The following is a 14,666-nucleotide window of genomic DNA, read 5'->3' as shown; positions in this document are numbered from 1 at the left end:
CTTTATTAACTCTCCCACCACTGCCTCTGCCACATGTGAACTCTTGCCACCATAGATTTCATCCATCTGTGGTTTTACCCCTTCTGTTCTTACAGTCCCTGGTCAAGTTAAAGCCTTACTTCCTCAGGGGTATTTTCAAATTCTTAAGTCCATGCACAGGTGGCATAGACCCTGGCATAGGTGGCACTGCTGCTGTGGTGACCTTCTACAAACAGATTGTCTTAAACACTGGGTTGACAAGGTTCTGTAATGATATGCAAAACAAGCTTCTAAGCTATTAGTTTGTCTCATTGCTTTCCTGTAAGGTCTTCATTATATTCATTATGTGCATAGACAGAACCCTCCAGTGGGCATCTGTCTGCTGGCTTGATGTTATGGGATTGAGGCCCCGATGCCTTCTAGCTGCAGCTGACGCTTTTCCAAAGACTTTATATTATGAACTTGTTCTAGTGTGAGGCAAGGGAAATGCACCCCTTTCCGTGGGAGTATAATGTGTGAAATACCTAAGTTTTTGTTTACCAGTACTTGACAAAAGAACCATCAGTTCCAGAGCCTAAAACCAAAATGGCTTAAGAAAAAAAACAACAACCTGTCCTTCTGTCTTGGTTTTCTAAGAGCTTACTTTTGAAATGTAGCTTTTGTTCATTATTTTTTCCACCAGTGAGCTTTTTCAGGTGCTTGATTGTGACCCCCTTTGTATAATGGGAGGTAGGAGTAACTTTTGGCTTAGAGCAAGAGGACCAACAAAGTTTGTGGCACCTTGGTTTGCTGGACTAGCATGGACATCTGCCAGACAAGATGTCACATTTCCATTCCTTGAGGCTTTGCTCAACGTCTGCATAATGGCAATAGCTCAGCACTACACCTTTTTATGGATTAGTGGAAGATATATCATATCTGGTAGAACTGCTGTAAGCTTTGTTAAATGAATTGGAAGGGATCCAGTTTCAGTTACTGCAAGAGCGTCAGGCCTTATATATCTTGAAATTTGACCCGTAACTCTCCATCCCATAGACTCTACAGTCTTCATTAGTCAATTAAACGACACCATACCAGTTGTCTTCATTACACCTTTATAGTCAAATACATGAATTTTGTGCATTTTTGCATGCCCATTGATGATTCTAATCATTGCTTTATATGCAGAATCAATATAGAAGCTCGCAAATCTCCAAAGATGTCCCGAGCTGCACAAGAGATATCAAGATCGCCAAGGTTACCGATAAGGAAACCTTCTATTGGTTCGCCAAGCCTGACCCGAAGAGAGTTTCCTTTAGAAGACATTACTCAGGTATTGTGCATGTTGTGACCGGACCCGAGTCCAAATGCATCTCCTTTCAGAGGCAGCAAGTTGTGATATAGATCCAATGATCACCAATAAATTTTTTTTATTTAATTACAGCTACTAGATGGAACAACTAGAGAATTGTATCTTCCAGTTCAGTGTTAATCCTGGCACCACTAACTTCTGTCAGTGTGAATCCATGTGAGAGGTTTTATTCTAGGTGCTATTGTTGGTTGTTCTAAAGCATATGTCAAAATGTTTCTTACTTAGTTTCTGAGAGCTGTCCTAATGCCACCGTAGTTCTCTGCTTTGTTAGGAATCTGCAGAGACAAGGAGATGCTTCAGAGGGCCACATGTTCTCTATTTCATAATTATGTGGAACAGCCTTAATTGGAACGAAGGCAAGGAATTGGCACTTTGTGCTCTTTGTAGTGTTCATGTCCTGTAGGTAAATGAAACTTAGCAGGCCGTAGAACCATCTGGGTTACAAATTTTATTATACCAACCTGCGTTCCTTCAATTTTGATTTGTTTTGTTTCAGTTGGTTTTTTTTCTGCTCTGTCATTTTACTTTTTCCTCTATAGTGAAACATTCTAGATGAGTTACATAGCAGCGGTTGATAGGGCCAAAAGTCCTTTGAATAGGGCAGGAGATCAGAGACTTGGGTCCTGCTCCTGATACTGACGACATAACTCTTGGCCTTTGAGAAAATCTTTTGATCTTTCAGACCTGTAATTTGATCACCATGGAAGCAGAGATTTGGGAAGCTGCTTTGGAAGCTCCAGGAAAAATATGTTTATCATTATGAGTAATTAATTTCTTATTTATTGTTCTATAAAGTGATTCTTAAGCATAGAACCAAAGGGTGTATTACTTTCTGAAATACAGAATCGCTGCGCTTTTGCGCAGGAGAAGCAAGTGTCTGAAAACAGACAACCTATTCTCACTAAGCAGCTGTCATGTTGTTCCGTTCCTCAAGAGCTTTAATCAGCCTGTGTGGCTGTTATATACATCATTTTTCATGGTGTTCAGATATCAAAATGAGACTTTCTAACGACAGGGTATAACAGGTGCTAGATAGGCCCATTAGGCTGTTTCAATAACATAAAAACAAGAGAAGCTGAAATTGTGTTATCACTTGCAATAGCTTGATTGCTCTGCAGGTTTTCATTAGAGCTTGATACAGATTTTATTAGGTGAAAACTATCTTGTTTTTGCTTTGCAGCACAACTACCTTGCTCAGGTCACGTCTAATATCTGGGGAACCAAATTTAAAATTGTGGGTTTGGCTGCTTTCCTACCAACTAACCTTGGTGCAGGTAAAAGTAAACTCTATTGATTTTTTGCACCTCCAACTCTTTCTAACAAACAACAAACTTCTGCCACATGATTCTTTTTAAGTGATCAAAAGGCTTCTATAACAAAGCGCTTATTTTCTGTGGACAGTAGGGATTAGATTTTATGAAATTCACTGCAACTAAAAGAGATTAAAGTCTATAGATGCAATAATGAGATGATCAACAAAATGTTAAAAGTCTCAGTTGTAATAAAAGATTAATTAACAGTCAATCTCAGACCTTTATTTTTACAGTTTTTTTTAACAAATCCCAAAAAATAAAGAAAATTTTTGCAAGACTATAAAAATCATAGGTTTTAAGTTACTGTAGTGGAAATATTTTTAAACCTCAGATTTTTATAGTGATTTAGCTACTAATTATATCAAAATAATGTTAAAAAAGCTTTTACAGCGTCATGCTCAAGATTCTTCAGTGCAGAGCCTTGTCATATGGTTCTTTGGCTGGAGCATCAGTAAATTAATGGCTTTCCTTAAAAATAGCAGTTGTCTAGTTTTTGACCTTTTTGACCTTTTTCTGGGTAGGCCAGTTCTCCCTAGATAGTCCTGTTGAAAGGAAGAAGGTACCACCGAGCAGAACTGAGCTCTGAATTGAAATATTAATGCAAGTATAGGAGTTTTACAAGCTCTTTGGAAAACTTACTTTTTCCTATGTTGCATTGTATAGTTAAGGCAGAACTACATAATGATGCCCTGGATGCAAAAATAGTTAAATAGATACTTTTTGTGGCTATATTGACTACTATTAGACAAGAGATGGAGTCCCAGCTACTGGGGAGAGGACCTTCTCTGGCCCAGCCTCCAGGCAAAGGTTGTTCTATCAGGACATTGTCACCCTGGGGACAACCAGTGCTACTATGCTAAGGCAGTTGCACCTTCTACTTAAGAAAGTGTTGTGGAAACCCTCAGGTTTGTTCCAGCCACCTTTTTCTTTCAAGTAATTTATGACTTTCTGACATCTGCATTTGCAATGGTTGTCAAAAGATAGTGTAAGAATGACCCCACTGGGTCAGGCCAGAGGTCGTTCTACTTCTCTCATTATCAGTGAGAGATACATAGGGAAGGATATAAGTGTAGAGTAAGTGTGTAGTGATACTTCCTTCAGATGTTCTCCCAGTCTCCAGTGGTTCGAGTCCCAGGGAATTCCTGAACCAGAAGGGGTTTCTTTGTACGTAGTACCCCTCAACAGATTGCCTTCCTGAGAGCTTTGCAGTTTTCCCCTAAACTCATATAAATCGGTAGCATCCCATGGTGAAGAGTTCCAAAAGTAGAATGGAAAAATTATTTTCCTTCTGTAAAAATAGATGGGAATACAAGATGAAGTAATTTCTTATTTCTACAGATTATTTAACTACAAAGATGCTGCTTCTATTTAAAGAGAAATAGCTGAAAGTAACAATCTCTTTTTTCCTTTCTATGCAGCATTACATAGTGATTTGGCTAAGAATGGCCCTTACATGCATTTATTCATTAATACATCAAATAAAAATAGTCATAGCCCTCTGTGTGCTTTGAATTGATTCTTTCTTAGCTTTAGATGCTCTTTGTTAACAGATTTTTTTTTTTTATTTCTTGTTATACTCTTTCTCCAGTAATATATAAAACCAGTTTGCTGCACCTGCAGCCCAGGCAGATGACAATATATCTCCCAGAAGTGCGGAAGATTTCAATGGACTACATTAACCTGCCTGTCTTTAATCCAAATGTTTTCAGCGAAGACGAAGATGATTTACCAGGTAAGGAGGAGCTGGAGGTCTGCCATGTTATGGGTTAAGCTAGGTGGAGGCCAGATCACTTGTGTCACTAGCCCTCTCTGTTAAACACACAAATCTAAATCCCTCAGTCTGATGGGGTCCCGTAGAACTGAATTAGAATAAGGCTACGGATGTTGTTTTCTAAAATACGTGGAAAATATAATCCATGTAGAGCTGCTACGTTTCAAGTTCATTGGAAAATTAATCATCATCTATTTAGTTCACTAAGAATTCTCCGTAGACCGAAGCCTTGCTTTCTGCGTCTTTGTAGGACAGAATTGAAATGTGTTGGAGACCCAAAAGGGTGGTTCTTGTGACCTGACGGCAGCAAAGCACACTCTGCTGATGGGAGCCTGGGTTGGAAGGCAAGGTCCCGTAAAACTCAGCCACCCTTTGAGGAGTGATAAATGACCATTTGGATTTTTGTCAATACCAAGTCTTACAGAGGGGCTAAAATAGTAAAGTTGTCTATAAACAACGGGGATCAGGAAGAATTTCTCATTTCACTGAGATGTAAGGTTCAAGAAGATTCAAGCAGTGTAGGGGAAGGCTTGGGTGCAGGTGGTGTGAACGTGGCAGGTAAAAGGACTAGAAGTACTCAGAACCTCCTCCAATCAAAAAAAAATCATCATACCAATAAAACTAACAAATAAATTAATACATTTTCAGAATTTTCACATCAGTGAGGGATTCCTGTTGCCAGGTCACAGGATTTTGGAACTACAGGAGTGGCTGTGATGCCAGTACCCTTTAAGGAGGAAGGAGTGCGAGCACTGCAAAGCAATTAAAGCCTTATGCTAGAGTCTACTGAAATAAATGGAAATACTCCCGTTGTTTCAGACCAAGGTTTTGACTGCTGAAAGCACCAAAGATTGTGTCTGACCCAAGCATCAGAGTAGTCCTCTGGACTTCTAAAGAAATACTTGTGTGCTTATGAAGCCCATTCTTTCACAGTTTGAGACTTGGCTTGCCTAATTTATGTCTGCATGATATTCATCCGTAGGATCTGAAAAAAGTAATAGAGACATTGATGATTGTATATATATTATGCATAGGAAGCACTCAACATTTTCTATTATGAAAGATGGTTCAAGCTGACAGAAAGTAATACAAAAATTAAATAGAAAAGAAAAAGTTAATATAAAGTTTTCGCATCCCTTCCTTAAAATTGAATTAGATCTGCAATATCAATTCCTTTTATAATATTAAAAGAGCTGAAATGGTACACAGAACTGCAAGTTAGTGAGCACCAAATATGTAGGGAATTGTTAGAGAATTTTGTTACAGCTCTTTGAGGAGGCTTGTAAAAGAATCAGACTTCCTTGTCCTCTAGAACAGCCTTCCTCTTCTTGTCCACTTTTTTCTTTCTCATTTCTTCTAAAAATTCATTTGTGACTTAGCAAATGGAGGCTACTTAAATCTTCAAAAACGTTTTTGGGGATATCCTTTCTTAAAGCCTGCTTATGAAGGAAAAAAGTGCCATATACTAATGGGAAAAAATATTGCAGTGTAAATAATGATGACATGATAAATTAAAAAAAAACATAGCAGAAAGCTGCTCTTGAGCAGTGCAATGTTCACAGTGAGGTGCTCCTGGGACAGGTGCTTTTTAATGTAGTCCGTAAAGATTTGGCAAGGCAACTGGACAGTGAATTGATTTAACTTGCAAATTATGCAAACAAATCAATTAAAAACCATTGGAGAAATGAAAAAAACGTTGGGTTTAAACACTTTGGGATATTAAGCAACACCACAACGAATGAGATTTTGTTTGATACTTAATACCCGTGACTGGGTTGCTCAGACCAAGCTAACAGGCCAAAGCTCAGGCTCTGGCAGATGAATTGCTAACCTGCAGGCAAGAGGACAAAAGAATGGCCAGCCAAGCGCAGAACCACGCGGCCTTAGGGTCAGTTAAATTTAGCTGTCGGTCTTCTTCTAAAGGAACGAACAGAACTACCACAAAAATTTGGCAGTATAGCCACAGACCTCGGTACACCTACCACATTCCTAACTCATGCCGATAAAAGCCTAATGCTATCGAAAATGTAATTACAGGGCATATGTAGATAAGTAGAATTTTAATTAGAAATCAATTCAGAACTGAGCAGTGGCTGGAGGAGTCCTGACTAATGGATCTCTTCCCTGATTTGGTCTTGCAAATCAGAGGTCTCCACAGAATTTGGCACACTTAAATGATCCTGGATATGACTCTAGGATCCTGGATATTACTCTAGTCTCTTTTCCTCCCATAAACCTGCAGATGCAACTCGCTGATCATTTTCCATGGGTTTTACACTGAAAAACTAATAAAGAATTTGCAAGATCCTTGGGGGTTTTAATATGGTATTTACTGTTTCCCCTCATTATTATATTTCGTTCCTTCTTATCTTGACTTCTGCACCTGTACTTGGTTCCAGTATCCTCATTTCCCTGCCATGCTCCAGCTTTTCCATGGTAGTTCCTGTTGGAATCACTCTCACTACTTTTGGCAAAATAAATTGCAAACAGTTGAGCAAGCTCTGTGCTTCTGCTTAACATCATCAGAATTGGCTTCTTGCCTCACTGCCCCTTGTTCACCACCACCACATGTGGGAAACTTTTCCTATATACATTTGCTTCTTTTCACATTTCTAATTACAGCCTGTCCAAACATTGATGCTGAAGTTGCCCTGACTGCAGTACCCACTTCTTGCATCTTTTTGCCTTCTCATCTATTTCCTCACATCTCTTCCGCACAAATCTTCTTTCAAGAACTTCTATAAGTTTTGTCTGTATTTCATTCCATCATATTCCTCTCTCTCTTTGTTTCATCTTCCTTCTTTTTGCATTCCTGGTTCCTTTGTCACCCACTATACTCAAGAGATAATAACATATCCCTTTTGTCAACTGTTGTCTGTTGACAACAAGCTCATTTAGTCTGGGGACCTTATACTGGATATTATACATACAGTGCCTTCAGTGCAGGTCTTCCACTTTCTTTTTATTTTCCTCCACTTCTCTTTTTTTTTTTTTTTTTGTATTGGATGACAACAAACATCCAAGTCAAAATTCATAACTGCTGTCTGATCGACTTGGCCCAGTGAGACAGTGAGACCCGACTGGCTCTAGAGGGAGCCAGCCCTGGCTGGCAGTGACTTTTTTGTGCCTCACCATCGGGTAGCAGCAGCCCTAGAGGAAGTCAGGAAGCCACGTTAGTGGTCCTAGGACTAGGGGCAAAGAAGAGGGGGCTAGGACCAGGGGCAACCATGGGTTTCTGGGTGGATTATCCTTTCTATTGTTTGTTGATTTATTTACTATCGAAAAACCCTCCCTGAAAACTAGTGAGTCCCGATTCAGCAAAACTTTTATTGATTGGAGTAGAAGTAATTAAAGTTGGAGGATGAGTGAGTGGTAATTCAGATTGTGAAAGTCTATGGGAATGGTAGTGTAGCCTGGAAACGAGCTCTGAACTTTACCTCTGAAGTGTCTCTCCCAGGAAGTCACTTTAAAGTTTATCACCAGCTATTTTACAAATAAATATTGTGCAATGGGAATCAATGGAGACAGACTGGCTAACGTGTGCAAACTAAGGTCTGATCCATTGGTTCGGGGATCTGATAGCACTCCATCCAAACGCAGCAGAGTGTTTAAGCAAGTATGCGAAGATAGCAGGTAAAAAGTCAAAGGTAAAATGGAATGACAAAGTACAAAAGGCGTGGAGTGTTTTTTTCTTCAAACAAGCTTTAAAAAGCAATTTCTCCCAGTTTCTGAATTTTATGTAAACGCTGCCATGAAATTTTTCCATTAAACCTTTCTAGCGACCCGCACGTCTTCCTCAATTGCTGAAGGAAAACCCAAAATACGTATTTGAAATACTGCTTCAGGAAGATACCCTATTTTAGTGCCCGTTACCCAACTGCGTGCCCAAGTGCTGCAGTCAGCAAAGGCTGGTGGCCACTCGCCACTCCAGGCCTGGGCCTGGGCCTGGGCCTGAGGTGACCCAAGGGGCCCCTGGGGCAGAGGGAGCCGGCGCGGCGGGTGACATGCTGTGTTGTTCGTTGCAGTGCCCGGCGCCCCCGGAGCCCCCGCCAGCAGCCCGCCGTGCACCGTCAACATCCCCATCGCCCCCATCCACAGCTCGGCCCAGGCCATGTCGCCCACCCAGAGCATCGGCCTGGTCCAGTCACTGCTGGCCAATCAGAACGTGCAGCTGGACGTGCTGGCCAATCCACCGGCGGAAGCGGGGGGCGAGGGGGCGGGACCCTTCCCGGGGGCTCCAGGCCGGTTCCCCGGCCCCGGGGCTGGGGCGCTGGCTGCGGGGGCGCTGGCAGGGGGGGACATGGGCCGCACCGCCCCCGCACCCCCTGCCCTCGCCCCGCCGCCACCTCCCGCGCCCCCCGCCATCGCCCTGGCCGACCTGCGGGACCACAGCGACCGCGAGCACGAGCCACCGCCCAAGGCCAAGGCCCCGCGGCCCGGGCCACAGATGGTGGAAGGGGACGCCGTCGTCTTTGGGGCCGCCCAGGAGCTGCAGCTGAACAAGATGAACCCTCCGCCACCTTACCCCGGCACCATCCCCGCCGCACCGACCACCGCCCCACCGCCCCCACCCGGCCCCCCACAGCCTCCCCTCGACCTCTGCTTGAAAAAGGGGGAGTTCTCCCTCTACCCAGCAGGGCACTACCAGACGCCCCTGGGGTACGAGCGGATAACGACATTCGACAGCAGCGGGAACGTGGAGGAGGTGTGCCGGCCTCGCACCAGGATGCTCTGCGCCCAGAGCACCTACACCCTGCCAGGGCCCGGCAGCTCCGCCACCTTGCGCATCACCGCCGCCGAGAAGAAGATGCAGCAGCCCTGCACCAGCGCCACCCTGAACCGGCTCACGGTCCCCCGTTACTCCATCCCAACCGGGGACCCGCCGCCCTACCCTGACATCGCCAGCCAGCTGTCCCAAGGCAGAAGCATCGCGCAGAGGCTGGACAGCAGTATCATTCACGCGACTCTGCGGAGGAACAGCAGAGAGGCAGCCCTGAAAATGGCTCAGCTGGTGGACGGTCAGAGAGCCACCTTGCAACTTCCCCCGAAAGCCAAGAGCAGCGTTGTGACAGCGCAGTACCAGCAGAGAGTACCCACCGCCTTGTACACCTGCAGCCAATGCAGCAGCGGCGGCGGTGGCAGCAATGCGAGCGCTGGTGGTGTGAGTAACATCACTAGTGCCAATGCTAGTAGCAGCGCTTCCAGTATTGGTGGCATGAGACCTGATCTGAGTGCGGGGAGTGGCTCCCAGCACAGCTCCGTCATCGCTCACTCTGTCAGTACTTCGCCTCTGGCCTCCCAGTCCTCCTACAGCCTGCTGAGCCCGCCTGACAATTCCCGTGACCGAGCAGATTATATCAACTCCGCCTTCACGGAGGATGAGGCCCTTTCTCAGCACTGCCCGGTGGAGAAATCAATACGGCACGTACCTGTGGCCTTGACGGAGGCTGCCCTCGGTGTAAAACGGCCACCGCCGTACCAGTGGGACCCTATGGTGAGTGAAGAGATATGGGTTCCTCAGGAAAGGACATCTCAGAGCTCAGTGCCCAACCCTCTAAAACCTACTCCTCTCATCATCGGTCAAGCTCAACATCTGGATATGTCTCGAATGCCGTTTGTTTCCCCCAAGTCTCCAACCAGTCCCACTGCCACTTTCCAGACGAGTTACGGGGTTGGAGTACCTTACCCAGGAAGCTACAGTGCCCCTCCCCTTCAGGGAATGCAGCCCCCTTGCTCCCCCAAAGAAGCTCTGGCCCCAACACAGTTTGCACAGCAGGAGCCCACAGTTGTGCTTCAGCCAGGTTATCCATCCAACCTCTCCTATTGCCCCTTGCCACCCATGTACCCAGGAAGTAGCGCCTGCTCTAGTTTACAGCTGCCACCGATCGCCTTGCACCCGTGGAGCTCCTACAGCACCTGCCCACCCGTACAGAACTCCCAGGGCACGTTGCCCCCCAAGCCGCTCCTCGTGGTGGAGAAGCCAGTGATGTCTCCACCGCCGGCAGAGCTGCAGGGCCACGTGGGCACAGAGGTGATGGTGGAGACGGCAGACACCTTCCAGGAGGTGCTCTCCTTGACGGAAAGCCCTGTTCCTCAAAGGACGGACAAATTCGGCAAGAAGAGCCGTAAGCGCCTGGACAGTCGAGCCGAGGAAGGAAATGTGCAGGCTATCACTGAGGGCAAGGTGAAAAAGGAGGCAAGGACGCTGACTGACTTCAATTCACTGATATCCAGCCCTCGGCTGGGGAGGGAGAAGAAGAAAGTCAAGAGCCAGAAAGACCAGATGAAGTCCAAGAAGCTAAACAAGACAAACGAGTTTCAGGACAGTTCAGAGAGTGAGCCAGAGCTTTTTATCAGTGGGGATGAACTGATGAACCAGAGCCAGGGCAGCAAAAAGGGTTGGAAAACCAAAAGGAGTTTGAGGACAGCCAGTGAGCTGGATGAATTCAAGTGCCGGAAGGCCAGCGAGAAGGAGGACGGGAGGCTGGGGAGCCAGGGCTTTGTGTACGTGATGGCCAACAAGCAGCCACTGTGGAACGAGGCGACGCAAGTCTACCAGCTGGACTTCGGAGGGCGGGTGACCCAGGAGTCGGCAAAAAACTTCCAGATTGAGCTGGAAGGACGACAGGTAGGAGGGGGTGCCACACACAAGCTGGGGTGAGGGATGGGGTTGGGAAAGTTGGGCCAGAAATAAGCTCTGCCTCTCACGCAGCCGAGTGCCTCCTGCTTGTGTTAGCTGCTCTGTGAAAAAAACCCTTTGCCACGTGGTTGATAAAAGCCAGCGGTCAAAGGTATAGATTCAGAATGGAGGGTGAAGTTCAGTTGTAAAGTAAACGTACAAAATACATTTGGTCTTACTCCAGTCAGACATGGGAATAAGGGCCTCCTTTTGTCTCACTGGCTCTCACTGCTGAAGGTAGGTGGGTTTTGTAATAAACACAACAGATCTCCCCAACGGTAGCTGCATTTGCTGTAGGTGGGTGTGGATGGCACCACTGTGCCATCACTGTGCACCACTCGGTTCACTAGCATAGTGAACACTGCTCCCTTCTTGCAACGCTCACAAAGGTTAGCCAGTTGGCAGACAACTACGGTTCCCTCCATGCCAAAATTTCCCCTTGTGGGTTACCAGGCCTCTGGGGCTAGTTCTTAATGCTAGAGGAGGGAGGCACTGATCCTCCCCAGAACAGAGTGCTCCTGCGCTGCTTCTCAACTGCTTGTGAGTAGAGGGGTCTGTGGATAGTTCCAAAAATCAAAAAATTTAATTTAAGGCTCTCTCACCTCATCCCAAGTGGGATGTTACTACACCAGACCCAGGCTATTAAGTGGTATCAGTCAGCAGGACACTGGACTGAGACTCAGGAGACGTATTTATTTCCTTGTCCAGCTGTCCCATCTCTGTAAGTCACTTTTGATTTATTAAAGACATCAAGGCTCTCAACTCCCTCTGATTTAACTTGGGAGTTAGATGTCTTATATATCCAATGTGCATGACTGGTGGTAATCTCTTGGTTTTCTTTATCTGTAACAACAGCTCATTAAAAAGACAATGATTACAGCCATTTACATCTTTCTTCTTCAGTTAAATGGCCATGAATACGTGCCGGTGGACAGCTGGGCAAAATCACCTGGCCACAGGTTTTGCTGGTGGGGGAACAAAGCCTGACTCGGCTTCCACAGACAGTCTCATGTGAGAAACTGGACATGGTCCCTCCCGGACCAATCGGACTGGGACCTAACACCTCCATTCTAGCTCAAGGAACTTCACTGTAGAGCAGATACCATCTGGGCTTCTGAGGAAGCAAGTGAAAAAGCAGTAATAATAGGCCAAACTTCAGATATTCCCTGTGGAAGCACAACGAGCAACCTGACTAGCCTTGCTTTACATTTCAAACAGCCCCCACTGCCCCTTTGCTAATTCATTCTTGGTGTAATTATGTGCTAGTGAGCTTTATGAAAAGGGAAACAGAACTGCCAAGAACATGCAGCTTACTGGCTCTGAAGTGCTAGATTCAAGAGATGGGTTATTCCCCTTCCCTGAAACCTCCTTTCTTGGAAAACAAAATCTATTTTCCTGATGGGCTGATGATAGGTTCTCTGCAAGGGAGAGAATGGTGTTTTCCTGCAGGAAGCATGGTGCTGGTGTAACCCACATCTGCCGGAGTAATTAGTGACAATCTACTTATACCAATGCTGTATACGGTCTAGCATGTTTTCAAGCTCAATTTACTCTCTAGAGTCAAATATTGCAGCCAAATATGGACAAATAATAGTACAGTGCTTTTACTCTTCTTTGGCATCATACCCCATTCTGTGAGTAGCCCCATCCATATTAGCTCAGGAGGCGAGGTGTTCTTACAAAGAAGCAAAAACATTTCGCTTTTATTCTTCTCTGGTTCCCTTTCTGTGGTTCACTTTTTTTTGACTTTGTTCTCTTTCTCCTTCCCTTCTCCTCTTCCCCTGCTTCCCAGGTGATGCAGTTTGGAAGGATTGATGGCAATGCTTACATTTTGGACTTTCAGTACCCATTTTCTGCAGTGCAAGCCTTTGCTGTTGCTCTGGCTAATGTGACTCAACGCCTCAAATGAACAAGCAGAGACTGGAGAGAGGAAAATGTTAACCTTCTGATAAAGTCCAAACCGGAAAATGTCAGGGCAGCCTGCTTTGGGTGTGCAGAGGTGCCTGGGAACGAAGGCGGCAGTAAAACTGGAATAGTCTCTTGGTGCCCAACAGAAGGGCATTTACTCTAATCAGTCATGGGGTGGAGGGTGGGGGGCTGTTTTCTGTTTTGTTTGTTTGTTCGTTCGTTTGTTTTCAGGTGTTTTTTTTTTTTCTTCTTTTCTTCTTAAGCGTCGTGCTGGGTCTCAGAAAGAGCAAAGGGTTGAGAGCCGTTTGGTGTTACATGGGGAAGTGTGGCTTTTGGCTTGTTGTGATGGTTCTGCCGTGTTTGCTACAGTAGCTGGTGTAAGCTCATAGGGGGATTAAAAAAGACTGCTCTTTTTGATAGACTGCCTTATATCATGCTGTTCTTTTTAAAACAGGGAACATAACTTTTTTTCTGGTCCAGTTTGTACTACTACTTACTACTACAACAACATCAGTGATAGCAGCAAAAAAAAAGAAAAAAAAAAGAAGCTATAATACTTGAAAACACGTGTTTCTTCTCTGATCTCTGATAAAAACTGAGCACCACAAGTTCCAAGGAGGCTTATGTAGGTCAATGTTTAATTTATAAATAATGATGTATTATTCAAAAGAGAAACAAAATTGTTACCAATGGGTGATTTTGAAACCCACTGTATCAAAGAAGTTGATGTCTGCTTGTTTTGTGTGCTGTTATTGGGGATAAACATCTTTCAGTAGGAACAGAAGATAGAGGAGGGAATAATTGCAAGCATTGCTTCTTTTGTTATTGGGGATAAACATCTTTCAGTCGGTGACAGCAAGCAGGGGAGGAAATAATTATGAGCGTTGCTTCTTTGCTCGTATTGATCAGCAGTATTCTCCAATTTGGCCCGTAGTTGGGAGAGGTACAGTGTGACCAGACGTACCTCCGAGGCCACGCCTGTACATGCTCCTCATTTCAATGTGTTTACACTTTATAAACAAAGTCTTTCGAGTGAATGAGAAGGCCCAGAGTATTCAGTCTTGGCAATCAGTATGAATCAACAGTATATCAGTGCTCGAATTAGGAAGGAGACAGAAGATAGCAAGTCATTACAGGAAGCAATTTCTTCAGGAAAGCAATTTCATGACAGGAAACATCATGGCTGGCTGGAGAACAAACGAGTTGAAAGAGGAAGGAAAAAATGGACAGAATCATCCCTTTTATCACCTTGCTACTTGAGTAGTCTTTGTGACTGTGGTTTGAGAATATAATGCTCCAGCTGAGAGCGAGAAGCCAAAGTTTACATGGAGTGTTACAGAGGAAGGCTTAAAAACCATAGCATGACTCTCTGCAGTTCTTTCTGGTGGACACGCAGACCTGTTGAGCATTTCAGAAGGGTTGCTTACACAGAATTTCTGTGTTGTCCATGTGTTGTGCACATATTTATTTGCTTTCTCTCCTCCTTGCCTGCATTTTGCTACGGAATATGTTTTGATATGGAAGTAGTTTCCCCAGTAATACACAAACGCCAATAGTATTCATGTCATAGTAAGTCTTTTGAAGTGAAAGGCACACTGAGAAAGTCATGTTGGTTGAGGTGTTGATGGCTACTTCATCTTTGTCTTTCATCCCCAGTTTAACTTC

General features: G+C 44.8%; 1 protein-coding gene across 2 annotated transcripts in view; it reads left to right on the top strand.

The window, feature by feature from the left end:
• Positions 1-13,525, top strand: part of TULP4 (TUB like protein 4) — a 125,618-nt gene extending 112,093 nt beyond the window's left edge. Inside the window, exons 10-15 of one of the 2 annotated variants that reach the window (XM_074168363.1) lie at positions 1,147-1,291; positions 2,511-2,604; positions 4,232-4,375; positions 8,440-9,560; positions 9,666-11,042; positions 12,886-13,525. In XM_074168363.1, coding sequence (XP_074024464.1) covers positions 1,147-1,291; positions 2,511-2,604; positions 4,232-4,375; positions 8,440-9,560; positions 9,666-11,042; positions 12,886-13,002 — 2,998 coding nt within the window. In that variant the 3' untranslated portion in view covers positions 13,003-13,525. Of the gene's footprint in view, positions 1-1,146; positions 1,292-2,510; positions 2,605-4,231; positions 4,376-8,439; positions 11,043-12,885 lie in introns of both variants that reach the window. The other variant, XM_074168362.1, reaches the window with a different exon arrangement.
• The last annotated feature ends 1,141 nt before the right edge of the window (positions 13,526-14,666 follow it).

The sequence above is a fragment of the Numenius arquata genome, chromosome 2 (genome assembly GCF_964106895.1).
Source record: "Numenius arquata chromosome 2, bNumArq3.hap1.1, whole genome shotgun sequence".
In the NCBI taxonomy this organism is placed as follows: Eukaryota; Metazoa; Chordata; class Aves; order Charadriiformes; family Scolopacidae; genus Numenius; species Numenius arquata.
Note: the sequence above shows the minus strand (reverse complement) of the source record. Positions and strands in the feature narration are given on the sequence as shown.